Consider the following 27,682-nt stretch of genomic DNA (forward strand, 5'->3'; position numbering starts at 1 on the left):
TTCAAGTCTCTCTGGCCACTTCCACATGCATCACACAGGATTGCAGCATCAAATGACATCATTTCCCATGCAAAGCTTCTTTTGCTGTGTTGCTGAAGAAGTTAATCCACTTTGTTGTGGGAATAATCATCGACGGTCACTCCAAGGACAACGGTGTTTTCACAGAACAGTGTCAACTAAGACTCCACCAAGGAAAGTCCCTTATTTACCTTGCGTCGACCCACCAACCCTGTGTAGTTATCTCAGTCAGTGGATTAGCCCAGGTTCTTAAATAATATCCCCCCTCCATCCCCCCAAGGCCCACAATGATCTCACAATGATGACACTGACTTCCTATCCTTTCCCTGACCCCAGCCCTGATTTGCAAACTGATTTGTTTATCCCCATGATTTTTGACCATGCCCCCATTCCCCACTCCATTCCCAACCCATCCCCCCCCCCCCCTTTGCCAGATCCCAATCATGCCCACCACCACTGGCCATGTCTCATATCTTGAACCCAACCTCAGACCTAGATGATGTATTTTTGTTCCACTTGGGCAGTGAACTCTAACCAAAATGGTGCTACAATTTCCGAACCAGAGCCTTTGAGACTACAATGTTGAACCACCACTGTCTGCGATATCTTAAAAATGCTTTGACTGAATTTTTCAACTTGTGTAAGTGAATGGGAAAATACAGCTGCTTATTCCTTTTTGATTTTCCTCTACATTGATAAATGCAGAGAGCATGCTCCACAGTAATGGGGAGCTTGGAAGAGTAGTGATGAACTCTCTCAAAAAGAGGAGTGCAGGAGAAATCTAATGGTCTAGAAATTATTCTAGGGGTAAAATGCATGTTGAAGCAGTACAACACAGAACACCATAACTGTTTCATTTGAGGCTGCAGGGGAGCAATATTCCAACATACATGATATGCAATGCATCATGCAAGGTAACTCCTGAATCTCTGTAATCGTGCAGATACCATATGTTACTGGTAAACACATGGGAGAAATGTGACCTTTAGCAGGAGTGTTTATCTCCACTTCAAACACTGGGGCTGATTTGGGCAGATTTAGCCAAGGATGGCAGTGGGGTATTGGAGAGGGGCACCATTCGTCTCTGCTGACAGGGGAAAGAATAATGGGATCTAAACAACATCTTGCAAAGTGAAGGTAGGGGAGATGGTTAGATGAAGCGACCTAAACAGTTCAGCTGAAGCCAGGGATTGGAGTATCTAGTATGGGACTGGGCGATAAGCAAACTAGGGATCAGAGGCATTAAGCAGCAGATCAGCCACAGAAGTGTAAATCGATATTCAGAGACCAAGGCATGTACTGTCTCCACATTTTGTCAGTGGGAGACTGCATTTTGCCTAAACTGGATACTTGCCCTTCCTGGGTGCCACAGGGTAATTGTTATCAGTTTGAGTCAGCCCAAAGTGAGAGATAGGCAGGGGTATTGAGTACAACAATTGGGACATCCTGTTACAGCTATACAAGACATTGGTTAGGCCACACTTGGAATATCGTCTGCAGTTCTGGCCACAATGCTATAGAAAGGATGACGTAGTGCTAGAAAGAGTGCAGAAGAGGTTCACCAAGATGTTGCCTGGAATGGAGGGCTGTAGTTACAAGGAGAGATTGGATGGACAGGGATTGTTCTCACTGGATCACAGAGAAACTAAGGGCTGACATTATAGAGATTTATAAAATTATGAGCAGCATAGCTAGTTGGTCTTTGTCTAAGGGTAGGAGAGTCTAAAACAAAAGGACAGAGGTATAAGGTGAGAGGGGAAATATTTAAGGAGATCTGAGGGGCATTTTTCTCGCAGATGGTGGTGGGTATATGGAACGAGCTGCCAGAGGATGTGGTAGAGGTGGGTCCAATCACAGCATTTGGAAAGCATTTGGACAGGTACATGGATAGGAAAGGAATAGAGGGATTTGGGCCACATGCAGGAAAAAGGGATTAGCATAGAGGTATCTCCTGGCATGGACAAATTGGGCTGAAGGGCCTGTTATGGTGCTGTATGACTCTATGATAAATTTGGGAACATTTTATTCGTTAAGTGCAATAAGTGAATAATGGAAATCTGGAATACTCTCCGTCAGATGGTGGGTCTCAGGGCTTTGAAGGTGAGATTGGTGGATTTTATTAGTTAAGGGTATAAAGGGATGGAGCAAAGATGGGTATATTAGAGGTGAAGCTTTCTGGAGGGGTGGTTTCCTCTAGCTGAAGAACTAGGGGACTTGGTCTCAGGATAAGGGAACAACCATTTAGGACAAATGAGGAAGAATTATTTTATACAGAGAGTGTAGGTCTTTGGAACTTTCTGCCTCTGGGCTGTGGATGCTCTGTTGATATCAACAGGTTTATGGAGGGAGTTGGAGGAATTGGCAGTCAGGTGGTGAAAATAAAGTGATGGAGGCAACAATCTCACTGAATAGCAGGGAGGGTGTAAAGGGCTGTATGAACGACTCCTGCTTCTATTTCCTCAGCTGTGGTCTGATTGAATGACAGAGCATACCAAAGAGTCTGGTGCTATTACCGTGGTGGGGAATCACAGGCTGTCCCCTCAGAATAGTACAGAGACGCTGCAGCGTCCACACTTCACTGGGACACGAAGAGATGTTGACACGGTGACTAAAGTCATCCTGTCCAGTGAAAGAGTTTCCTTGCACTTTGGTCCCAGCCCGTTCTTGGGATTGTCCTCAGGCCTGTATGGGTCAGATTCCGAAGCATCAACGTGTCGAAGTCTGCAGAGCTTTGCAGCCCTGTCCTATATTTGTGATGGTGCTCATCACCAGGTCACACTCCCTCATCTGAGACTGCAGCACGACCCTGGCATGACCACACACTCGTCATAACAGGAGGAGTTAAAAGCCATTCTGCCTGTAGCAGATTGTGAACAATTTTGACAGAAAGCTTATTGAACGTGCTTCTGCCAACCTGGCTTCAGGCGTCCTTCCAACACTGCCTGGGCTTAAAAGGAGAGCGACAGACAAAGCAAGCCTTGTGTGAGGACCTGCAGCAGTTCAGCTGTTCCCTGTGCAGAGAGTCAGAGACACAGCAGGTCCTATCTCCTTGGAAGAATTCATCCATTATGTGTGCTTTTAGCCGTAGCATTATGATGAAGTGGAACAGATAGACTTAGGGAGGCAGAAACAAAGGGACACTTTACAGGCGGATTAAACTGAGCACTGTGGTTAGCTTCTACCCACACACTGCACTGAAAATGGTTGGCGCAGCAAAGGGCTAAAGCGGAAATGCTTTCAGATATCTTTTAAGCATAAAAAAAAACTTTGTTCAGAATGTCCTGGAGACTTGGGTTGTCCAGGCCACAGGCATTTCTGAAGCTCGCACTCTGCAGTCCCCGGACGTAGTCGCCGCAGATGTCAAGTTGACCACTGCAGACAGTGAGGCGGTGTTTGTGCAGTAATCACAACCCAAAGATGATCGCATGCTGACAGTACCCACGCTTAGTGGCTTTTGTCTCCTCAATGTGGACTTTACCCATGTCTTTTGCTTTTTTTGGAGGTGTCTATGTGGGGGCAGGGACGGAAGGGGGAAATACAGAGTCATACAGCACAGAAACAGGCCCTTCGGCCCAACTGGTCCATTCTGACCAAGATTCCCATCTGAGTCAGTCCTATTTGCCTACATTTGGCCCATATTCCTCTAAACCTTTCCTTTTAGTGTACCTGTCCAAGTACCTTTTAAATGTTGTTAACGTACCTGGCTCAATGTGGCCAGTGGTACAGCTGGTAAATGTCCAAATCGGAATTATAAACTTTGCAAGGATGGTGACTCTCCAGTATCACTTCTTGTCTTGCAGAACTACTTTATGTTCTTGCTGCAGTTGTGCAACATCTCTCTGAGCCTGTCTTGCCCCATCCTCCACTCCTTACCTCTTCCAACCCTTACGTCCCTCCCACCCTCCTGTTCTTCAGCTCCCTTATCTCCTCGCAGCCCCTTTCCCCACCAAATAATCCTGCTTCCCTCTTCCACCCTTGTTAGCTCAGCAGCCCCTCCCAGTGCAGCCCCCAAATCCTGGCCCCAAACAGCTCTCTGTGCCTACTCCCATCCCCACTCTTTCTTCCACACACTTCCTCCTGACCCCCCCCCCAACAGTTTCCCCCATCCACATCGTCCCCTCACCCACTCCCTACCCAACTCTTGTATTTATCCAGCACCTGTATTTATCCATGGCTGTAATCATACTTTTAACGTGTAGCTAAAGTGCACAACAAGATCCTACACCGGAACAATTTGACAGTGACCAGTTGATATATTTTAGTGCTGTTGTTTCAGGGATAAACATTGTCCAGGACTCAGGAGAGAGTTTCTTACACTTTTAAGGCATTTCCTTGCACCCATATGACAATTCAGATGAGTGTTCAGGTATTCATTCACTTTACAGCCACTGGAATTCAAATGGCGAGGCAGTGTCTGACAGAATCGCTCCATGTCCATCTCCTCGATGACTCTCTCAGGTCAGACATGACACAGCTTTCATAATCCTGCCAAGTCTTTAATCAGCCTCTCCTCTTCCAACTGCCAATGCCCTCTGTTCACATTACTGGATTGAATAATCTTCCGGCATCTGAGCTTAATCTCACTACTCTGTAATTCCTTGGTTTGTGTCCTGTTCCTTTGTTTTGAATAATATTTGCTACTTTCTAATTCTTTGGGATTTTGAAAAAATTCAGGGATCTTTGTAACATCCCAAATATTCACACCTTTCTTCAGTATCTCTGGCTGAAAACTATGCAGGACTAATATTTATCCTATCATCTCATACTTTGCCTTTATTTCAATCTCTTCACTAATCTTCAATGAAGACCAGTAATGGTATTGGTGGTTTCTTCTCTTTGTTTCATAGAGAGTTGACACAAAGATTCACTTGGATTATTGGAACTGTAAAGAGAGGGGTATGAGGGGGAGATAGGGAGTTGGTCATTCAATTCTCTGAGTGAGCCTATTTGGGTACTCATTTGTATCAGTTGGATGTTTATCCAAACTCCTTAGCTCCTTTGTCCCTCCCACCCTCCTGTGCCCCAGATCCTTTACCCTCCTTCTCACCCCCTTTCCTCACCAAACATCCTGTTGTCAAATTGCTCGAATTGTTACGTTGCCCAGTGTATGATGAATTGTCCTTTCTCCAATTCAAACAAAGTGAAACATAGTCCCAGACTGATTAAGTAAAAGCCTGCCTTATCCATTGGCATTGGAAGTTTTAGGTGAAACCTGTTGAACTACTGCAAACTAGTTCATGGTGAGGAAGAGGTCACAGAATTGCGTGTTTCTGTGGAAAGGTGAGTTGGAAATGCCTTCTCTCATTTGTACTTGTCTTAATGAACATGCTACACAGCAGGGTATAGCAGGAGCAAAGTTGGGTGTTTGCACAGATTCTGCCTGGCCTCACTGTAAAGATATTTGGCTCAGAGTTCTGCCTGGTATAATGCTGCATACTTACATCTCACTTCAGAAACTTAATAATGATGGTAATCTGACACTAACCGTAATTACCTCAGTGCCAGTCGTTTATACCATTAAACACAATGCTGTGTGATTACACCAATTAAATCAATTTACTTTTAAAATAGAACAGGTACAGTATTGAAATCACACAACAGGGTGAGTATCTAGAAGCCTAGGGATATTGCAAAGGATTTTACATTCAAAACGCCATACTCTGCACTGGCAGTTTTTAATATTTTGGAAGGCCATAGTGTCTGTGATATACTAATCCTACAAATATTTTATGATGTAGCCAGTGGCTGTATTAAAAGTCTTAGCTTCTTTTCCGACTTGCCATTTAGTATCTCTGTAAGATTATTGAAATAATTGGTTTGAGCTGGTGAAGTTGGATCACTAAGCGCTGTTACACATTTTGCAAATCGAAAGTGTTTCTGAGAACCTTTCCTGGAAAATTTCTGTAACTCCCTTGTGTCCGTGGGGTGTGACTAAACCAGCAGCACATGCTCGGACACGGGTCAGCTGATGTACAGTCTGGTGCTGCCACCTCCAGGAAGGAAATGGTAAACCCATTGAGCAGACATGAGCATGTGAGCCCTGTTGTTGGACTGCTGTCTTCAGCTGTTACTTGGATTGAACTACTCTGGTTAACATGCTTCTGCATAAATGCAATTTTTTGTCGCTAACTGATTTGCCATTAATGTTATGGTTTATTTTAATTCGTTGTTGGCTTGTTAGTGTCAGCCGTGGCTTAGTGAAGCCGAGAGACTCTCTCGAGTTGGCATGGTACACCCTTGTCAAACCTGCCAACTCCTTTGTTAGAAAGGAGGAGACCCTAGAGACTGCAGATGCTGGAATCTGGAACAACAAACAAAGTGCTGGAGGAACTTAGCAGGTCAGGCAGCATCTGTGGAGGGAGATTCTCCACAGATGCTGCCTAACATGCTGAGTTCCTCCAGCATCTTGCTTGTTGCACCATATTCCAGCATCTGCAGTCTTGTTTGTAACTCCTTGATCAGCTTCTCCTTTTCCAACTGCTGACTTCCTCTGTCGTTGTTTATCTTCCGGTACCTGACCTTAAACTCACCAATCTGTAATTGCATTGTGCTTTTTCTCTTCCTTTGGAATCATGGTTTACTGCATCCGTTTCCTTGAGTATTCTCATGAAACTTCAAGGTTCTTTGAAAGACCTTTGTTTTAATTTCCATTCATGGTCTTGGATTGGACAAACGCACCAACACCTTCTCTTGTCTTTGTTTGCTCAATTGTAATGTTTCCCTGTCCAGTAGCCCGGTGATTGCAGAGGGTGATTGAAGGATACACAGACTAAGATGGGGAACCATTGGATTCCACTTCCTATAAATATACTTTAAAAATATCAGTATGTGCTTTCTATTGAAGTTCAATTCTTTCATATTACAGTTCTCCATCGTGTATTCAAAATGTTTTCTGAAGAAAAACTTCATTGTTAAAATGTTCGATTTTTGCTTGTTAAGCTACTTCAACAGCTGAATTTGACAGTAGCAGATTGTTAAAGTAATGACAACCAGCTACTAAAAGAACCCAGTTCCTTGGATAGAGTTTGTGCCCCAGACCAAAAAGGCAGAGAGGAACATCAGACACACATTCACAGCCTTGTGTCCCACATGTGGGAAGAGGATCATGTGCCATATTGTCAGAGATACCATCCTTGTGAATGCTCTCAAGGAGGCAAATCTGATTGTGGGAACTACAGAGGGTTCTGGCACAGGGTACGTTACCACAAGGGTCTTCCTCAACTGCCTTCTCCCAGTGGCTGAAGAGCTGCTTTCTGGATTGCACTGTGGATTCTGTCATCAAGAGACACAATAGACTTAATTTTGATCACACTGTAACTCCAAGGAAAATGCAGAGACTACATGTCAGCATGCAAGTCATAGAGTCATACAGCACAGAAACAGGCCCTTTGGCTCAACTCATCCATGCCGACCAAGATGGTCACCTAAGCTAGACCCATTTGCCAGCATTTGGCCTATGTCCCTCTCAACCTTTCCTATTCATAATTGGTATCGATAACTTCATTCAGACATACTTGGATTACAAAATTTGGACATTTTTTTGGATTATGTCCATTTTCAGGTGAGATATGGAAAACTCCTTCAATTATGAAGTTATTTAAATGGGAACTTTATTATTTTATGATTCTAATCAATGAGTCTATGACATCCACTTCTAGTACAGACCAGGGTCAAGCAAGGCTGTGTCATTACTCCAACACTTCTCCTATTGTAGTATTGCTCTTCACCTCACAACAGGCTTCTCATTAGAGTGGAGCTGATTTATTGGATGAATAAGAAACTATCGTATCCGTGCTGCCCCCACTCAGAACCAAGGTTACTCCAACCTCAATCCCACGCTGCAATACGCAGATGATGCCGGCTTCCGTGTACATTCAGAGGCCTCCCTCCAAGTCATCATTGACTTGTTCACTGGAGCATACAAGAGAATGGGCTTTCCACTATTAAGGTCCTCTATCGACCTGCTCCTGCTGCACAGCACTGTCCCTACCAGAAGTCCATGAGAATATGCTGGAATATCTTGGGAGCTGCCATTCAGCAAAGGCAGACATCGATGATGAAATTCACCGTTGCTCTCAGTGCGCCAATTCAGCCTTTGGCCATCTAAGGAAAAGAGTATTTAAGGATTAATTCTGCAGGTCCCACATCAGCCACCTCGTGTCTCAGCGAACTGGAATGGAAGCAAGTTATCCTTCACCTTGAGGGACTGCTTGAGAAGAAGTGTAGCTGTAGAAATTAGGGTCAATTGAATTCTTCCCACAGACCGTCCTTCCAGACCTGGGGTGCCAGTGTTTGTAAGCATTGCTGGTATATTTGAGGGTCTCTTTCCTGGTCTGAGGCAAGACTCCTCTCCTACAGAGAAGACAATGTTATGGGCAGATAGAACAAGTCCCACTATCACACCAAAAATTTCAGATTTCAGATTTATTATCACTGACTTAAATGATGTGAAATTTGTTGTTTTGTGGCAATGTGCAATACAGCGCAAAGACATAAAATTACTATAAATTACAAAAATAACCTAATAGTGCAAAAAGAAGGAATAATGAGGTAGTGTTCATGGGTTCATGGACTGTTCAGAAATCTGGTGGCGGAAGCTGTTTCTGAATCGTTGAGTGTGGGTCTTCAGGCTCCTGTACCTCCTCCCTGACGAGAAGAGGGCATGTCCTGGGTGGTGAGGGTCCTTAATGATGGATGCTGCCGCCTTCTTGAGGCACTGTCTCTTGAAGATGTTCTCGACGTGGGGAGGGTTCAGAATTAGATTTATTATCACTGACATGTGACGTAAAATTTGTTGTTTTGTGGCAACAGTACAGTGCAAACGCATAAAAATCTATAAATTACAAAAATAAATAAATAGTGCAAAATAAAGGAATAGTGAGGTGGTGTTCATGGATCATTCAGAAATTTGATGGCAGAAGGGAAGAAGCTTTTCCTGAATTGTTGGAGGGTTGTGCACGTGATGGAGCTGGCTGAGTCTACAACCCTCTGCAGCCTTTTGTGATCCTGTGCATTAGAGTCTCCACACCAGGCCGTGATGCAACCAGTCAGAATGCTCTCCACTGTACATCTGTAGAAAATTATAAGGGTCTTTGGTGACATACCAAATCTCCTCAAACTAGTAGAGTATATTTTTAAAAGAACATTTGTTCTGATGTTGTCCCAGTGCATGATCTGTAAATACCTCATGTGATCTGACATTGAACCACACAGACCAAGATGTCTTGAATTAAATCCCACTCAATTACTCTCAGTTATTAATACACCAATAGCAGTCAGGGCCTGACTATGGAATTTGATACCTAAGGCCTTCCAACTTTTATCTTTCCCCTTTTAAGACTTCTCTTAAAAAGAACATGTCAAGGCATGCATTTTCTTTCCTTACATCTGTGGAAAGGACCTGGGTACCTTTCCCTATGTTAAAGGGACTATCCTTGATGGTTGTTGGTTGAAGTTAGCAAAGAGCAGTGGTAGGAGTATTAGCTATCTGGCAGTGTTTCTAGTCCAAGCTGCTACTCTTTGTCCTACCCAGTCACTGCTATTGCAATGTGGTCATGACTTGAAGCACAACTGGTCTTACTTGTTGGAGTCTCTGACCTGAAGTGTTAACTCTGGTTCTCCTTCCACAGATGCTGGCTGATCTGCTGAGCGTTGTAGTATTTTCTGCTTCTAGTTTATTCTGGTCCTAACAAAGTGATTGGCCAGAATTTTGACAACCTGTGGGTTCAGTCTTCACTTTGGGCACAGTTCCACCTGTAGACAGCCCAATAAGCCAGGGTCCAGCTGTTCCCCTGGCTGTTCCATTAGGATTTTTTTCTTTGCGTTCTCCTCCCTTTTTCCTCCTCCTAAAGCTAGGGTACAAGTCTCCACCCAGATTTGTGATCAACAGTGAGCACTAGTAGGCCATACGCTGCAGGAAGCGAGAGAGAAAAGCAGGTCTGCAACCAGCAATTAGACCAGTAGATGGAAAATGTCACTGGAGGACCTCACCAGATCTCCCCACCCCAAATCAGACTGCAGACTGCTACTGGTTGAGCCAAGGTGCACAGTGCTGGCAGTTTATCTTGAGCAAAAAAGACGAGCTGTTGAAGGAACTCAATGAGTCAGGCAGCATCTGTGGAGGAAAATGGACAGGTGATGTTTCAGATCGAGACCCTTCATCTCACCCTGAAATGTTGACTGTCTGTTTCCCTCCACAGATGCTGCCTGTCCCACTGAGTTCCTACAGCATCTTGCTTGCTGCTCCATATTCCAGCATCTGCAGTCTCTTGTGTCTCTGTCTGGCAAATTTTCTTCACTATTTTACCACAACCACCTGTGCAGACCCTACAGCTCTATGAACGTGTCACCCCTTCCAGCATCTTCCCATTTCAAGGAGGAAAAGCCCTGAGAGTAGCAGAAGCATGTGCTGGCAGCAGCTGTTCACCCACCTCTTCCAGCATGAAATGGGTTAACCCAAATACATTGACTCAGTGACGTGTTTGCTCGTGCGACAACAGCACTAAACTTCTTATTCTAGAGAAATTTTTACACAAGCAATATTATCGTTGTGAAATAATTCCACCATCAATGTGCTCAAGAGGGGCACCACTCACAGAGGTATCTCAGAATGTTGGTGGTTGAATAATACAGTGTTCCCAAGGTACGGGCATCAGGCCAACTCATCCTTCAAACTCCTGGAACAGAATTTATCTTTGCAGACCAGGTTCTCAATTTCACTGTTAAGGGAAAGGAAACTGGTTCTCGGGTGCAGTTTAAGCTTTGTACTAACACAGTGCTGTCTTACTCCAGGTTTATAAATGCCAGCCAGAATACCCTGCAGCCAATGCTTAATGCCAGTTGGATTGAATTGGCAAGGTCACATGAATTGCCTGTCCCGTGGTTCTGACCAGATGATCGTCTGCCTTTATAGGGCTGCTCCTTCTCGGATTTATCACTCTCCCTTGTTGCACTATGATTGTGGTGGTGGTCTTGTTGCTTGGCTTTCCTATTAAGCAAAAAGAAGTTTGAGTAAATTTCTAGGCCACTTCAGGGGGCAGTTACATTCATCCATTATAGCATGGGCTTAGAGCCTCATGTAGGCCCAAGGTTGATTAGGAAGCATCAGTGAATGAATTGGGATTGAATGACAGTCCAACAGCTTCATTGTCACATTTGCAGGTGTTGGGTCTTTCCACAGTGGTTGTGGATTGAGAATTCCAGGATGGTGATTCGATGATAATGAAAAATATCCATTAGGTGGAGTGCCGCTTGGAAGAGAACGTGAAACTTCCAGCGTTCCCACAAAATTGTTGGTCTTTTAGTAGAGCAGGTCTTATGTTCATGTGCGCAGATTTCGTGCTGTGTAATTGTTTCCTTGGAGTAAACTGTTGACTGCGAGTACTGTTACCCTTCGCCCTCAGGTGGAGTTTGAGGTTTGAACTAACACCGTCCTGTCTCACTCCAGGTTTATCAATGCCAGGCGGCGTATCCTTCAGCCGATGCTTGATGCCAGTAACCCTGACCCAGCTCCTAAAGCTAAGAAAATCAAATCCCAGCACCGGCCAACTCAGCGTTTCTGGCCTGACTCAATTGCAGCAGGTGTTCTACAACAGCAAGGAGGGAATCCCAGCAACCCGGACAGTAAGCATGCAGTTGGTGCTCACATAACCTGGCATGCAGCAAGGATCTTAGTCCCTGCTGTGCTGCAGCCTTCTCTCTGTCTCCCGAACTGTGACCAGCCTGTGCTTCCTTTCCTGCTTTTCCCTGTTCCTTCAATCTCTCTCTCCCTCCACTTTCCTGTCTTCCCTGTTCTTTTTCTCAACCTTTTCTACATTCTCTTTTTCCTTCACCTTTTTCCTTTATTTTTCTGGCTCCCCTCTCTCCTGACACTTCCAACTCCCTTTCTCTCTCTCTCCCCCAAATCTTTTCATTCTTTCCAACTCCACATTCTCCCTTATTTCCCTCTCATTCTCATTTTATTCCATTAAGATAAAAGATCTCTTTATTAGTCACGTGTACTTCGAAACACACAGTGAAATACATCTTTTTGCGTAGTGTTCTGGGGGCAGCCCACAAGTGTCGCCACGCTTCCGGCGCCAACATAGCACGCCCACAACTTCCTAACCCGTACGTCTTTGGAATGTGGGAGGAAACCCCCGCAGACACGGGGACAATGTACAAACTCCTTACAGACAGCGGCCGGATTTGAACCCAGGTCGCTGGCGCTGTAAAGCGTTACGCTAACCGCTACACTACTGTGCCTGCCCCTGGTTTTTCTCCAAAAAGCTCTCTTTCCCTTCCCAGCCCCCTCTCGTTCCCCTTCCCAGCCCCCTCTCTTTCCCTTCCCAGCCCCCTCTCGTTCTGACTTTCCTCTCCCATTTCTTCCACTCTCCTTCCTTCAGTATCTGCTTCCCCGCCACCCGCTCCCTCTTCCCATCCTTTTCCTGCTCTCTCTTGGATCACCACTACAAACAGTAACGGGCTTCCTCCCTTGCAGGCACAATGACCACAGCCATGGACAGTCTGCAGACGCTCTCCTCCGACACCGCCACCCTTGCCATGCAGCAGGCCATGATGGCTGGCCACGCGGGCGACGACTCGCTGGACGGAACGGATGAGGAGGAGGAGATCGAAGAGGAAGATGAGGAGGAGGACGACGACAATGGGGAACTGCAGACGACCAATGTAAATGACCTGGGCCTGGACAATAGTGACTCACTCGACTAACAGCACTGCGTGCACACAGAGGAGGCAAAGGAAGTAAAGTTTGACCAGTGTGCGGACTGTTTTTTTTTAAAATTAATTAAAGACTCTTCTCCAGGAACAGGTCACAATGATGTGACAGTCATAAGAATGAAGGCCCCTGTGTCTAAAATCTATTTTGTGATTAATTCTGTATTAATGAATGTTATTGTGAATGTATTCTTCATTTTTTTTCGACATTTGTTTTACATTTGTATTTTTTACTTGGCTGCTGTGGTCACTTCCACAGCCCCTCACTGCCCCAGCTTTACACTCGGACTGAAGCTTTTCTTAACACTGGGGAGGGAGGGTGCAGCGAAATGCCAAGGATATTTCCCTCATGCTCTCGCTCCCTCTTTCCCACTGAAATAAATAACGTTTGAAAAAAGGGTAGAAATTGGTTGTTGCACTTTCACTTCTGCCCTGCTTCTCTCCAGTTTGATAAAAATGGCCCTGGCAGGTCTGTTCTCCAAGTGTTAGAACTTGCCCAAGGTTGCCAGCTTGGGCTGGATGCATTCCTGGAACCTTCATCACATGACTTGGGTCTCTGACAACTCTTCCCCCATCAGACAGCCTTTTGATGCCCATCTTGTATACTTTTATAAATAGTAAATAAAGGCATTCAAAGAAAAGCTTTAAAAAAACATTAGTTTTTTAATAATCTTATGACTTTTCTCCTGGCTGTTATTCACAATAGTGTCCAGGAGATTAATGTTTCATTCATGGAGGCTGCAGAGTAGATAAAGCTGTTCCTGGAATCTGGACCTAATTCTTCACCTGAGGAGATATTGTCATCACCCTTCTGTAGACTGATGACACCAAACATCAGTTTGTTCCTGGAGTTACGACAAGCTAAGATACTCAAATTTTGATGAGCTGTCTAGATATTTCTCTAGTATTTCCAGTTACTAAAAATCTGTTTTCTTGAGATGTAAAAACTGTTTACCTGAGGAAGTGTTCCCTATCTTTGTAGGTCTGAGAAAAGTGTTGTGTTTTGTAACTGCCCAGAGTAACTTCCTTTTCCTGAGTCGTAGCAGCTTCAAGCTTCAACTAACTCCTATCAGTATTCATCTTGACAGGAACATTGTAACAGTAGTAGTTCCTACAATGACACAGGTCTGGACACACAAGAGACTTCAGATGATGGAATCTTGAGCAACACACAAAGTGCTGGAGGAACTCAGTGGGTCAGGCAGCTTGTCAACTATTCATTTTCCTCCGTAGATACTGCCTGACCTACTGAGTACCTCCAGCATCTTGTGTGTTACTACACAGGCCTGCCCTGCCTATCAGTTAGAATGTTGTTAATCTGTATGAGATTGTTCACCGACCTCTGTTCTATATACACCTGGACTTAGTCCCAGAAGTACTTGGGATTTAGGTTAGCCAGAGCAGGAAGGGCTTACTGATGATCATCACTTGCAAATGTTGTACTCTGCAGAGGCATGGTCACTTCACTTTGGATGCTGGATGGTTTCTGCTTCACACAGAGACATACAGGACTCAATTTCTATACTTCTTCAAACTCTATGTAACTCACAAAGTAAAATGCAACTCCTGGTCGTCATGGCAATGAACAAGAAATGGATTCTGCTGAACTTCAGGAGATCTAGAAGATTTGACAGAGACGCAAGAGACTGCAGATGCTGGAAATCCGAGCAACGCACAAAGCGCTGGAGGAACTCAGCAGGTCAGGCAGCATCTGTGGAGGGAAATAAACAGCCAATGTTTTGGATCTTGACCTGAAATGTCAACTGTCCATTTCTCTCCATAGATGCTGCCTGACCCGCTGAGTTCCTCCAGCACTCTGTGTTGCTCTGGATGTCCCGCTTGACAGCTTAGCTCCCCTTTGGTAGTGAATCTCTGACTTTGTTCTTTCACATTGTCATCGTAAAGGAATTGAACTGTCCTAAATCCCACTTGTATGCAATGCCACCTCTGTATTATCTTCAACATGTGATTTAAATTGATTTTACAACTGTATCAATAATTTGTACCCTTGCGACTAATTTCACAGGAACAAGAGAAGTCTGTCAATCCCTAGCATGCTCCACCATTCTGTTAGATCATAGCTGATCTATATCTCAGCACCATATCCCTTGACAACTTTACCCAATAAAAATCTAGATTGGATTTAAAAATTTAAATTCCCCTCAACCCCCCCACAGAATCTGCAGCTTTTTGTGGAAGAATTACAGATATTCACCTTCCTTTGTGTGAAGAGGTGTTTCTTTAATTAATGCCTGGAAGATCTCGTCCCTATATGGGCCTCTGTTTTATATTTCTCATGCAAACCAATTCCTGAAAATTTGATAGTTGAGTAAAATATGCATCTCCTTCTCATATGTAGCAAGGTATTCCAAGCCATGTCTCTGGCAGTTCATTATCCTAAAGCATTGTTGGCAGCAACCACTTTTTCCAGAGCAGATTTCTATGGGTTACAATAATGGCATGTGTGGCCAGTTCAGTTTTCCTCTGCTGTTGTTTGACTTGGGCATCAGTGGTAGAATAGTATTCATTCTGCTTGGCCATGGGAGGTTCAACTTTAAAAACACACTGAGCACTAGATTTGTTAAATTCAATTTCGCATTCTGCAGCCAGAAGATTTTTCATTGGGACGTTGAATTCATAAACTTTTGGTGACTGATCCATCGTCTTCACACCCAAAAAATATTCCTGCTCTCCTTAATATGGCATCATGGGACTTTTAGCACCTATCTGTGTGGACAGATGTTAACAGTTTAACATCCCATCTAAAGGAAGACTGTACAGTGTGGCACTCAGTACTGTGTTGCCGTCAGTCAAGCTTTTATATTCAAGTCATGACTGGGAACATTGAATGAGGGATCAGAATTGTACTAACTGAACCAACTAACAAGTTGGTGCAAAAATTCATGATAAACAAAGAGATGGAGATAACTAAATAGAAGGTTGACTTTTACCTCTGATGTATCAGCTTGCCAGGAAACAGCCGGGGCATCTTATGGTCATTCCAACTGTTTCACATCTGCATCTCATGTTCCTCTCAATCTATGTAGTTTTTTATTGCCAAATCTGTCTTAGTAGAGCCAAATCAATCTTGTCAACCCTAAAGGGGAATAGTTACCAGCTGATCACTTAGACAACTTAATAACATTGAATTTGAGTTCTCATTGATTGGTCTTCTCCCCTTGGAATCATCCCAACACAGTACGTTGGCATTCTGCTGCCAAGAGCCTGATAGCAGCCCCATTGGATGGTAGCCCTCCAGTTTGTAACTGCTGGAACACTGCTCCAGTGCTACGTTTCTCTTCAGAACTGTGGAGATTCGGCACAGCTGGCTGCCTCTTTGCATCCTAAATTCTGCCAACATTTTGTTTTCACCTACTTGGCTTACTGGGAATTATTTCCATTAGTTACTATCCCAGACCTCACCAGCTGTTTGAAAGGACGTTCTACTTCAACTTGGTCACAGGTTCTGCATGGGAAAGTCAGGTGCCTGTGACCAAGACGTCCAAGTCCAGCCGCACTCCAGGCTTAATTCAGGCCCTCTTCTGGCAAATATACCCTCATGAGGCCAACACCCTTTTAAGGTTACTAACGGGAGGCTCTGTGTAGATGAAGGCTCTCCCCGCAACCTCTTCTTGTCAGAAAATCACCTTGAAGTCAGACTCTGGATCTGATACAAACCAATGAGAGCACCTACTACCAGCCCAATAGTTCCCTACCATGAAAGAGAAGTGATCAGACATACAAAACCTTGCATCAGTGGACGGTGACATTTATCTTAATACAAATGTTTCCCCTCATTTTCTGCTCCCTGCAGCTGGAATTCGTAATTCCTCAAAAGACACTAAGGGATATTTGTTAAGTTGAGCTCTTTGAATTTTAATCAAGCCTTGAACAAAAGGGACTACTACAGCCTTGAAATTGGAACAATCAGTGCTGACTTTTAAGCACATCTAATGTTTTGGGTCGTTTCAGCGAACTTCAGACTTCAGAGCAGCTAAGTGTTTTTTTTCTCTCTCTAATTGAATCAGGAATAGTGGGGCTGGACTGCGCAGGCGTGTGACGTAAGCGGGTAGCGTGCGAGCAGTTTAAAAAGAAAACCGCCATATCCAGCGGGCAGCATTTGGAGTGGGCAGCGGAGTGAGAGGGAGCAGTGTGATTGGGCTTTGGCTCAATGGGCTTAGGCGAGAATGGGTAAGAGGCGAGATTTATAGAGCGGGGATAAGTTACTAGTTTACTTATTACTAGTTTATTTATTTTAGTAACATTAGACAGTGCCATAGCAGTATGCATCTGGGATTAATGTTATGTTTGAAGTGCCAGATGTGGGGACCCTGGGAGACTACCAGCCTCCCCAAGGACTACATCTGCGCAAAGTGCATTGAGATGTGGCTCCTCAGGGATCATGCTAGGGATCTGGAGCTGCAGCTCGATGACCTTCGGCTGATTAGGGAGAGTGAGGAGGAGATAGACAGAAGCTATAAAGAATTTGTAGAGAATACCTCTGTGGTGGTCCCCCTCAAAAATCGGTATCTCATTGTAGATTCTGTTGGAGAGGATGACCCGACAGAGGAAGACCACGGCAAATGGGACTTTGGCACCGAGCCTGGTGCTGTGGTCCAGCGAGCAAGGAGAAATGCAGCGGTTATTGGGGATTCTATAGTGAGGGGAACAGATAAGAGATTCTGCGAACCCGTCAACAATACCCAGATGGTGTGTTGCCTCCCTGGTGCCAGGGTACGGGATGTCTCGGAGCGGGTCCAGAATATTCTGAGGGGAGAGGGTGATCAGCCAGAAGTCTTGGTACATGTAGGTACCAATGACATAGGTAGAAAAAGAGAGGAGGTCCTGAAGGAAGATTGCAAGGAGCTAGGAAGAAGGTTGAGAAGCAGGACCTCCAGGGTAGTAATCTCAGGATTACTGCCTGTGCCACGTGCTACTGAAAGTAAGAATAGCAAGATCAGGCAGATGAATGCGTGGCTGAGTAACTGGTGCAGGGGGCAGGGCTTCAAATTCTTGGATCATTGGCATCTTTTTTGGGAGAGGTATGACCTATTCACAAAGGATGGGTTACACCTGAACTCCAAGGGGTCCAATATCCTGGCGGGAATGTTTAATATAGCTGTTGGGGAGGGTTTAAACTAATTTGGCAGGGGGAAGGAAACCAGGATGTTAGGATAGAGGAAGAGGTATATAGGAACAAGTCCAAGACAGTGTTCAGTGAAGATGGTAAGAAGGACAGGCAGGTGAAAAGACAGGATAATTTGCTGAACAACGGAAGTACAGCGAAATCGGTAGCAGATACTGGTCTAAATGTACTATATTTAAATGCACGTAGCATTAGAAATAAGGTGGATGACCTAGTGACACAGCTACAGATTAAAAAATATGACATTGTGGCAATCACCAAGTCATGGCTTAATGACGGATGTGATTGGGAACTGAATGTCCAGGGGTACACAGTGTATAGGAAGTTTTTTTAAATATATGAAGAGTAAAAGAGAGACACGGGTTGATATAGGACCAATTGAAAACAGTGCGGGAGAGATTATAATGGATAACAAAGAGATGGCAGAGGAACTAAATGAGTATTTTGCATCGGTCTTCACTGTGGAGGACATCAGCAATATACCTGATAGTCAGGGGTTTCAGGGGATGGAACTGAGTTCAGTCAAGATTACTAGAGAGAAGGTGCTAGGGAAGCTAAATGGACTAAAGACAGATAAGTCTCCAGAACCAGATGAAGTGCACCCTCGGGTTCTGAAGGAGGTGGCTTTAGAGATTGTGGAGGCATTGGTGATAATTTTCCAGGTATCAATAGACTCTGGCATGGTTCCAGAGGACTGGAGGGTCACAAATGTAGTTCCACTGTATAAGAAAGGCGGGAGGCAGCATAAAGGAAATTACAGACCTATTAGTCTGATATCGGTGGTGGGAAAGATATTGGAATTGATCCTCAAGGACGAGGTTATGGAATACCTAGAGGTGCCAGGCAAGATAGGTCCAAGCCAGCATGGTTTCGTGAAGGGGAGATCCTACCTGACCAACCTTTTGGAGTTTTTTGAGGAAATCTCAGGTCAGGTGGATAAGGGAGAGGCTGTGGATGTTGTGTATTTAGACTTTCCAAAGACCTTCGACCAGGTGCCGCACAAGAGGCTGATTAATAAGATGAGAGCTCATGGAATTACAGGAAGGATATTAGAATGGGTGGAGCATTGGCTGGTAGGCAGAAAGCAAAAGGTGGGAATAAAGGCATCCTGTTCTGGTCAGCTACCTGTTACCAGTGCTGTTCCGCAGGGGTCGGTATTGGGGCCGCTTCTTTTTACATTGTACATCAATGATTTGGATTATGGAGTAAATGGTTTTGTGGCTACGTTTGCAGACGACACCAAGATAGGTGGAGGAGTAGGGAGTATTGAAGAAACAGGAAAGTTGCAGTGAGACTTAGATACTTTAGGAGAATGGGCAAAGAAATGGCAGATGAGATTCAATGTTGAGAAATGTGCCGTTGTACACTTTGGAAAAAGAAATAAACGGGCAGATTATTCTCTAGATGGGGATAAAATTCAAAGTACAGAAGTGCAAAGGAACTTGGGCGTACTCGTGCAGGATACCCTAAAGGTTAACCATCAGGTCGGATCAGTGGTAAAGAAAGCGAATGCTATGTTGGCATTCATTTCGAGAGGTATAATGTATAAAAGTAAGGATGTGTTGATGAGGCTCTATAGGGCACTGGTGAGGCCTCATTTGGAGTACTTTGTGCAGTTTTGGGCTCCTTATCTTAGGAAGGATGTACTGATGTTGGAGAGGGTTCAGAAAAGATTTACGAGGATGATTCCCAGAATGAAAGGGCTTAATTATGATGAGCATTTGTCAGCTCTAGGACTGTACTCACTGGAGTACAGAAGAATGAGAGGGGACCTCATAGAAACATTTCAAATGTTGAAAGGACTGGACAGAGTAGATGTGGCTAAGCTGTTTTTCCCTCGTGGGTGAGTCCAGGACTAGAGGACATGGTCTTAGAGGGTACCGGTTTAAAACAGAGATGAGGAGAAATTTCTTTAGCCAGAGGGTAGTGAAATTATGGAATTCTTTGCCACGTACAGCTGTGGAGGCCCGATCATTGGGGGCGTTTAAGGAAGAGATAGCTAGGTATCTAATTAGTCAAGTTATCAAGGGATATGGGGATAAGGCAGGAAATTGGGGCTAGATAGGAATAGTTTTAGTTTAGCTCACGGAGCAGACTCGATGGGACGAATGCCTACTTCTGCTCCTTTGTCTTGTGATCTTCTGATCTTGTGAAATGAGGTAATGTTATCAGCACCACAGTTTAACCTCTTTCCTATGTTGGGAAATGACTGCCATATGACAGTCACAAAAGAAAGAGCACAGTGGGCTGAACTGTCCAATTAGATATGAATTAGAGACTTCACTGCGTCTTTGATGTTTTGATCACAACGTCTGGTTGCCTCATAGTCCAAAGGTTTTTGCATTGATTTTTCCTTGCCTGATCAAAGGTTATCGCCTTTTAAGGGAACATGTAACAGGGGTCTCCCAGGGCAGACAGTGGCATTGGGACCTTCTCCAGCTCCCACCGCAACCGCCCCCACCCCCCCCCCCCCCCCACACACACACACACACAGAGTAAACCACATTGCTCCCCCTCTCTACTGCAGCCTTTTATGGACCTGGTTTGTAGTAGTTATTGAGCTGGGTTCTTAAAGATCTTTGTGCACAGCTCCAAAGAGATTCAGCAGCCACAATGATTCTCGGCAGCTCCTGTAGGAAACCTGCAGGTCCTATTTTAGCACATCTTTCTGGTGTTTAAAATCTTTCTTTAGCTAATTTCACTACCTTTTGCAGGTGACCCAAATCAGTATCAGCACTAAGTATAACAGTTGATTGACCAAAACAGATGAAATTCAAATTCTAGGCATACCTTTTTTTAAAATTGACATGTTTGACCTCTATCGAAGCAGAGATGTTTTTAATATACATCATACTGTATTATTAGAAATGATATCATTGTTTAGCATTTCATAGATAATGGCTGCTTTTATTAACAGGACAATGGATGCTTTTATTAAAAGAATTTTCACCCAGGGAAACTATGTTCAGGGGAGGGTTGATGGAATAATGAACAGAAGCTGCCTGGGGAGCCAAAGTTTGGGTGAATTTATATGCCATTTGCTACAATGCCATTATCACTTAGATTAGAAATAGGGTAAATGTTGGTTCAAAGTTCCAGTGCTACCTTAGTCACCCATCTTCCATCCTCTAAACTTTCAGTCCAGCTCCAATTCATAACCAAGTTTGCAATCGTACTTGAACCCTATGAACTCAGAGCCTGCAGTGAAACCACTGAGCCGTGGTTTGCAACTGGTTAATATGATTCACAGGCCAGCATAGCCAGAGGCACCATCGCTTTATCTAAAGACCATTTGTCGCTCATTTACTCTGCTGAGATGAACTCTTAACTCAGAGGCAGTGCTTGAACCAAACATTCATTGCCACAATGAAAGACTGCACCAACAATTTGTTTTCAAAGTAAACACACAAAGTCAGGAAAGCGAGCTAATCCTAAGATGCCCTTGAAACCTCAGGTCAATATTTAATGTAAACACAGCCTGCTCTCCCACAGTAACACTTATAACCTCTGATAAAAAGAAATGCTGTTCCTGGATTTATTTGGTGCATTATTGATTGAGGTAGTTTAAGACAATGTAATTTAATGTTCTATATGCAAAGTGTGATTCTTAAAGTTCCTTAATACTGGTAAGGAAGTGAACTATTGGTCAGTTGTCATCAGCATAGTAAATGAGAGACCACATCAGTGTCCTCCACAGGCCAACATCCCTACCTTTGAGGCCCTGATTACCCCCAGTTGGCTCTCTTAGGTAGCCCACAAACTTTGCATGCCTCATACCAGACTCCTGAAGCAGGCATTCTGTTGTGAGCTCTACTGTGGGAAGAGATTACCAGCCAGACAGATTTAAGGATGTTCTCAAAGCCTCTTTGAAAACATGCAACATCCCTGCTGACTCTTGGGAGTCCTTGGTCCATGACTGCTCAAAGTGAAGAAGGCATTTGGCATTGAGTATAGAAGTTGGGATGTTATGTTGCAGTTGTACAAGTGCAGCCACAATTGGAATATAGTGTTCAGTTTTGGTCACTCTGCTATAGGAAAGACGCCATTAAACTGGAAAGAGTTCAGAGGAGATTTACAAGGATGTTGCCGGGAATCAAGGGGCTGAGTTGTGGAGAGAGGTTGGGACATTTTTCATTGGAGCATAGGAGAACGAGTAGTGATCTTATAGAGGTGTATAAAATCATGAGGGGCATGGATAGGGTGAATGCACACAGAATTTTTCCCAGGGTTGAGGAATCAAGGACTAGGAGGCATAGGGTTAAGGTGAGAGGGAAGAGATTCAATAGGAACCTGAGGGGCAACTTTTTCACCCAGAGGGTAGTCAGTATATGGAATGAGCTGCCAGAGGAAGTGGTTGAGGCAGACACATTAACAACTTTTAAAAGGTGCTTGGACCGGTACATGGATAGGAAAGGTTTAGAAGGATATGGGCCAAACGCAGGCAAATGGGACTATCTTAGATGGGAATCTTGGTTGGCATGGACCAGTTGGGCCAAAGGGCCTGTTTCCATGCTGTATGACTCTATGACCATTTGGGACCTTGAATCTGTGCATCAGGAACATGCAGAGGTTCTGCATAAATGGCAGAAGGAACAGACCACCTTACGAAGTGCCTATCCATTCGCCTTGTCAGGTACCTCCTGCCCTCTTAATGGAAGTCTCTGTGGTTCCTACACTGATCTCATCAATCACCTCTGAATCAACAAGACTGGAGTAGAAGTAAGTGGGGCAACTGCCTGAGAAGAGAGAGCAGAAAAAGTGAAGGACAAGTAATGAAATGTAGGCTATTTAGTCTTTCAGTTTTGCTTTGCTATTCCATTAGATTATGGTTGATCCATGCCTCAGAACCATTTACCTACCTTAATCTTTCATCCCTTAATACTGCATTGTGCACCAACTGCAAAACACACTGAGTGGCAGTTTTTTGCCAAGCTCCCAAATCCGCAATCTCTTCCATGAAGAATGACAAAGGCAACAAGTGTGATACAAACACCAACACTTGCAAGATTCAAGCTTCCTGTCCTGACTTGGAAAGCTGTCTCTTTTCCTTCATTGTCACAGGATCTAATTCCTGGAGTGCATGGTGGTGCAGATTGCCTCAGAACTCCAGGGATCCCTGTTCAATCCCAAACCCAAGTGTTTACTGTGTGGAGTTTGCACATTCTCCTTGTGACTATGTGGGCTTCCTCTGTGTGCTCTGGTTTCCTCCCATATCCCAAAGTTTTGCAGATTGTTTAATCGGCCACTGTAAAAATTGCCCCTGGTAGAATCTGGAGGAAGTTGATGGGAATGTAGGGAAAGTAAAAATGGGTTTAGAGTAAGATTGCTATAGATGGGTGCTTAATGTTTGACATGGACTGAATGGGCCAGAGGCCCTGTTTCTGTGCCGTGTGACTCTGACCTAACCAACAGCACTGTGGAACTAACCATCAGAAGGGTGGCAGATGGTTCAATAAGGCAGCTTATCACAGCAATTAGGGTAATAAATTGAACAAAAAAGAAATCTTACCTCACATATATCTCTCTATCCCACTCCGAAAAAGTCTGATTGCCACACTTGAAAGGTCCCAGCATCAATATCCTTTGTAATTCAGATCTGGGCATTGTTCCTCAGGAAGGATTTATTGGTCTTGGAACATCCAAGTTTCCTCCATTCTTTGTGTGAAAATATTGCTCCTGATTTTGCTCCTGAATAGATCTCCAATTCTGATTGGTCTCCTGAATTCCCCAATCACCCTGGAAGAAATAGTTTCTCTGCAAATCCTATCAAATACCATGAACAATTTAAACATCCAGCCATTCCCCCCCCCCCACTCTGCCACCAACCTCATTCTTTGAAATCAAAAGGAATACATGCTATATTTACCTAAGTTAAACCTGATGTCATTCTGCTGAACTTGCATAGCATTTTCCCAAGACCAATAAATCCTTCCTGAGGAACAATGCCCACAACTGAATTACAAGGGACTGAAAGCCAAGCCTCTGACTAGATTGTATGAGAATCAGTGGAGCTGCTGACTGCAAAGGCATTGGAATGTACTTCCCCAGTAGGTGCAACAGCGACCGGACAGATCTGTCAGAGGGCTTTAATCCTGAGTGCTGTTGCCTCAAGTACCTCTGACTGCACACTACCAGTACCAAAGACCAATTCTCAACCACCAGCTTCCTGCCTTTCTGTCAGCTGGCTTTAATGCTCTCAGGGAGTATGCACCAAATTCGACAGAATGAAAATCTACACATGCTCTTGGCTGTGCGTAATTTTACCATTGGACCAGGTTGAAATTCTTGTGACAGCAAGATTTGTCAACAAGGACGATGAAATTTTGTTCTCTGCTGCCTCTCCAACTCACTAATTGCTCTTTGTGAGTTGCCTTATACTGACGGGCAGATGCTATTCACTCACCCAAGGTGAACGTTTCCTGCAGATAATGATGGGTGTGGGCTGGATATTTGACAGGAAGGGAAAGTAATCCCCCATCCTGTGCTCACTTGGAAAACCTGGACACACAGTTTCCAGCAGGAAGTAGGAAAAAAGGATGCAAGAATCCCAGATGATTTATCTTCCCCCTTATTTACTGCCAACATCAACCAATAACAATGGACACATTAAGTGCTCATTTGTCTCGTTGCTATTTGTGGGCATTGCTATGCAAAGATTAGCTGCCACTTTTCCTACAATACAGTAATGAATTAATTGGCTGTAGTGCTGAGGGACATCATAATTAACCATGGTGACTTTGAATTAGCAAAGGGGAAAGATTCAACCAGAGTTCCTTTCTACATAAATATTGCATGCGTGCTGTCATTAAGTGCAGGAATGATTGAGCTTAACTATGGTGCATTTTATATTATCATAACAGCTGCGTGAACTTACAAAGAGTCACACAGCACTGAAACAGCCCCTTCAGCCCACCATGTCCATGCTGACCATTATTCATACTAATTCCATTTACCAGCATTTGTTCTGTAGCCTTTTATAGACTAGCGTTTCAAGTGCTTTTCTAGATACTTTTTAAGTGATATGAGAGTCGCTGCCTCCATCACTTCCACAGGCAGTGCGTTCCAAATTTCAATCACACTGGGTGAAAAAATTCCCCCTCAGATCCTCTCCAAACCCTTACTCCGCACCCCAAACTATGCCCTCTAGTTTTGGGCACCTCTGGTGTGGGGAAAGGTTTCCTATTTTCCACCTTATCTATTCCTCTCGTAATTTTGTACACCTCTATCTGGTTTCCCCTCAGCCTCCTCTGTCCCAAGGAAAACAAACCCAGTCTCTCCTTTAACTGAAATACCGCTTGCAACATCCCGAGGAATTTCCTTTGCATCTTCTCCAGAGCAATCACCTCTTTCCCACAGTGTAGCCATCAGAACTGCACACCAAACTTCAGCTGAGCTTTATGAAGTTGTGCCATAACCCCCCCCCCCCCCTCACTACTGGGGCTCACCTGTGATAAAGGTATCCTAAGTAAAAGCTTACTTTACTGTGAATAGGAGGTGTCTGAATCCATTGTCACAAAATAAGGGTTTGGCCATTCAGGACTGAGATAAGAAGATTTTTTTTACCCAGGACACAGTAAAGCTTTGGCATTGTCTAACCAAGAGAGCCACCGGGCTTCGTCATTGAGTACACTCAAAACAAATATTGATTGATTTTTGGATATTAAAAGAAGTAAGCCCTCCAGGCTTGGTGCAAGATGAAAGAGCAGCCATGGCAAAACATGCCATAGAGTCATAATGTAATACAGCATGGAAACAGGCCCTTTGGCCCAACTCATCCATGCTGACCATGATGCTCACCAAGCTAGTCCAATTTGCCCACATATCCCCCTATGCCTTTCCTATCCATGTACTTAATCAAATATCTTTTAATGGATTGAGAAGCCAAGTGATCTACTCCTTCTTCTGTTTCTTATATTCTTATCCCCAAGTTCTAATGAGCATGAATTTAACAAAACTGTTTACTGATCTGGGACCCAGTCAACTATTTGTTTCAGTTTCACCAGGATGATCCTCCCTTTGTTTTCCCTGCTAGCTCCCACTCTCTTCCTTTGCAAAGGAACTACTACTTCCTGAGGAATGGTTAGCTCGACAGCTCTCCCCATTGTGCACTGATATCTCACCTAACCTGCTAGCATCAGATCTAGGGATAGGCATTGTGTCTGTGTTTGTTGTCTAAGAATCCTTAGACAACAATCCACCCAGAAGTGCTCCCTCTCACCTCTATGTACTGGCTATCTCCCCTCTACACTCTCAGTCCCGATGCAGGGTCTCAACCTGAAACATTGACCATCCCTTTATCTCCATAGATCCTGCTCGACCTCCAGATTTCCTTCAGCAGTTTGCTTTTTGTTCCAGATTCCTGCATCTGCCGTTTATTGTGTCTCTGCTTGATCAATTTCTTGCATTTCTCTTGGGTTCTGAGACCACTTCCTTGACAAGTCAATTGAAGTTGATCAAAGTAACAGTAACAATAACTTGCATTTATTTAGTGTCTCCAAGATGGCAAAACACTCCAAGGAACTTCAAGTAGAGTAATTGGACAAACCTTTCACCAGCCCAACAGAGACATAAGGACTATTGAGCCAGCAATTAGCCAATGAAGGTTCCATAATGGAATGTCTTAAAGGAGGAGAGAAGAAGAGAAGGTAATGAAGTAATTTTAGAGTTTAGTTCCAAGGCAACTGGAGGCCAATGATATGCAGAGTTGAAGAAGATCTCAAAGGCTTGCAGGATTGGAGAAAGTTACTCTTTCAGTACATCCATAGTTAGGGTAGAGGCATAGATAGGGTAGACAGTCAGAATCTTTTTCCTAGGGTAGGAATGTCAAACACCAGAGAACATGCTCTTAAAGTTAGAGGGGGGAAGTTTAAAGGCAACGTGAGAGGCAAGTTTTTTACGCAGAGAGCGGTAGGTGCCTGGGGGTTACCAGGGGTAGTGGTGAAGGCAGCCAGTTTGGTGAAGATTAAGAGGATTTTAGATAGACACATGAATATGAAGGGAATGGAGGGATACGGATGATACACAGGAGGAGGACATTTAGAATAAATTGGCCTCAAGATTGGCACAACATCATAGACCGAATTTTCTCTCCTGTGCTGTACTGTTTTGTGTTCTATCCCTTTCTCTAAAATTCTGCAGAACGGGATCCATTTTTGCAGATGTCGATTTTGTGCGTAAGTTGGAAAATACGTAAAAATCACTCGATGTGGTAACCACACCGCCACAGTGTACTGAGGAATGGCATCAAAAGCATATAAGACTGATAAGAAAGAATAATTACCAAGAGAGAGAAAGGAAACTGGGTCTGTCATTTGTAGAAACAAATGTATGTATGTACATTGGACTTTTGAATTTAATAATATTATGGTAGCTTGTTCATATATAGGCGTTTTAATAAGTCGGGCATTCATAAGATGGGGATGGCCTGTAGTTGGGTAATTTTAAACTAATGAGATCCTAAATTTAAGGTACTGAAGGACCTGTTGCCAAAATAAGTTGTGCTCGGGAGTATTGGGATTCTGCTATGCAGAATGGAATCATGTAACTTAAAATAACTTAATTGGTTGTGAAGTATGAAGGACCTTATATTTGGTCATCGTGTTACTGGCAAAAGTTAGGATTTTGGTAACGGGGTTTTGGATGAGCTCATTTTATCTGTTGGGATGTCACTCAAGTGAGCTCTGGAGTTGATGTGTCTCAAAGTAATATATGATTCAGATTCAGATTAGATTATTGTCATATACACCAGAGTGCAATAAAATTTGTTGCTCGCGTGAAGCTCAGAGGGTAATGTGGATGCATGTG

The 27,682-nt window shown here is 44.0% G+C and overlaps 1 protein-coding gene across 7 annotated transcripts in view; it reads left to right on the forward strand.

Annotated features, from left to right (window-relative positions):
• pknox2 (pbx/knotted 1 homeobox 2) overlaps positions 1 to 13,378 on the forward strand; it is a 381,361-nt gene extending 367,983 nt beyond the window's left edge. For 6 of the 7 annotated variants that reach the window (XM_052039854.1, XM_052039850.1, XM_052039848.1 and 3 more), the window contains 2 exons: positions 11,465 to 11,640; positions 12,497 to 13,349. In XM_052039854.1, the coding sequence (XP_051895814.1) occupies positions 11,465 to 11,640; positions 12,497 to 12,726 (406 nt within the window). In that variant the 3' untranslated portion in view covers positions 12,727 to 13,349. Of the gene's footprint in view, positions 1 to 11,464; positions 11,641 to 12,496 lie in introns of all 7 variants that reach the window. The other variant, XM_052039855.1, reaches the window with a different exon arrangement.
• Positions 13,379 to 27,682: the final 14,304 nt, after the last annotated feature.

The sequence above is a fragment of the Pristis pectinata genome, chromosome 27, assembly GCF_009764475.1.
Source record: "Pristis pectinata isolate sPriPec2 chromosome 27, sPriPec2.1.pri, whole genome shotgun sequence".
NCBI classification, from domain to species: domain Eukaryota; kingdom Metazoa; phylum Chordata; class Chondrichthyes; order Rhinopristiformes; family Pristidae; genus Pristis; species Pristis pectinata.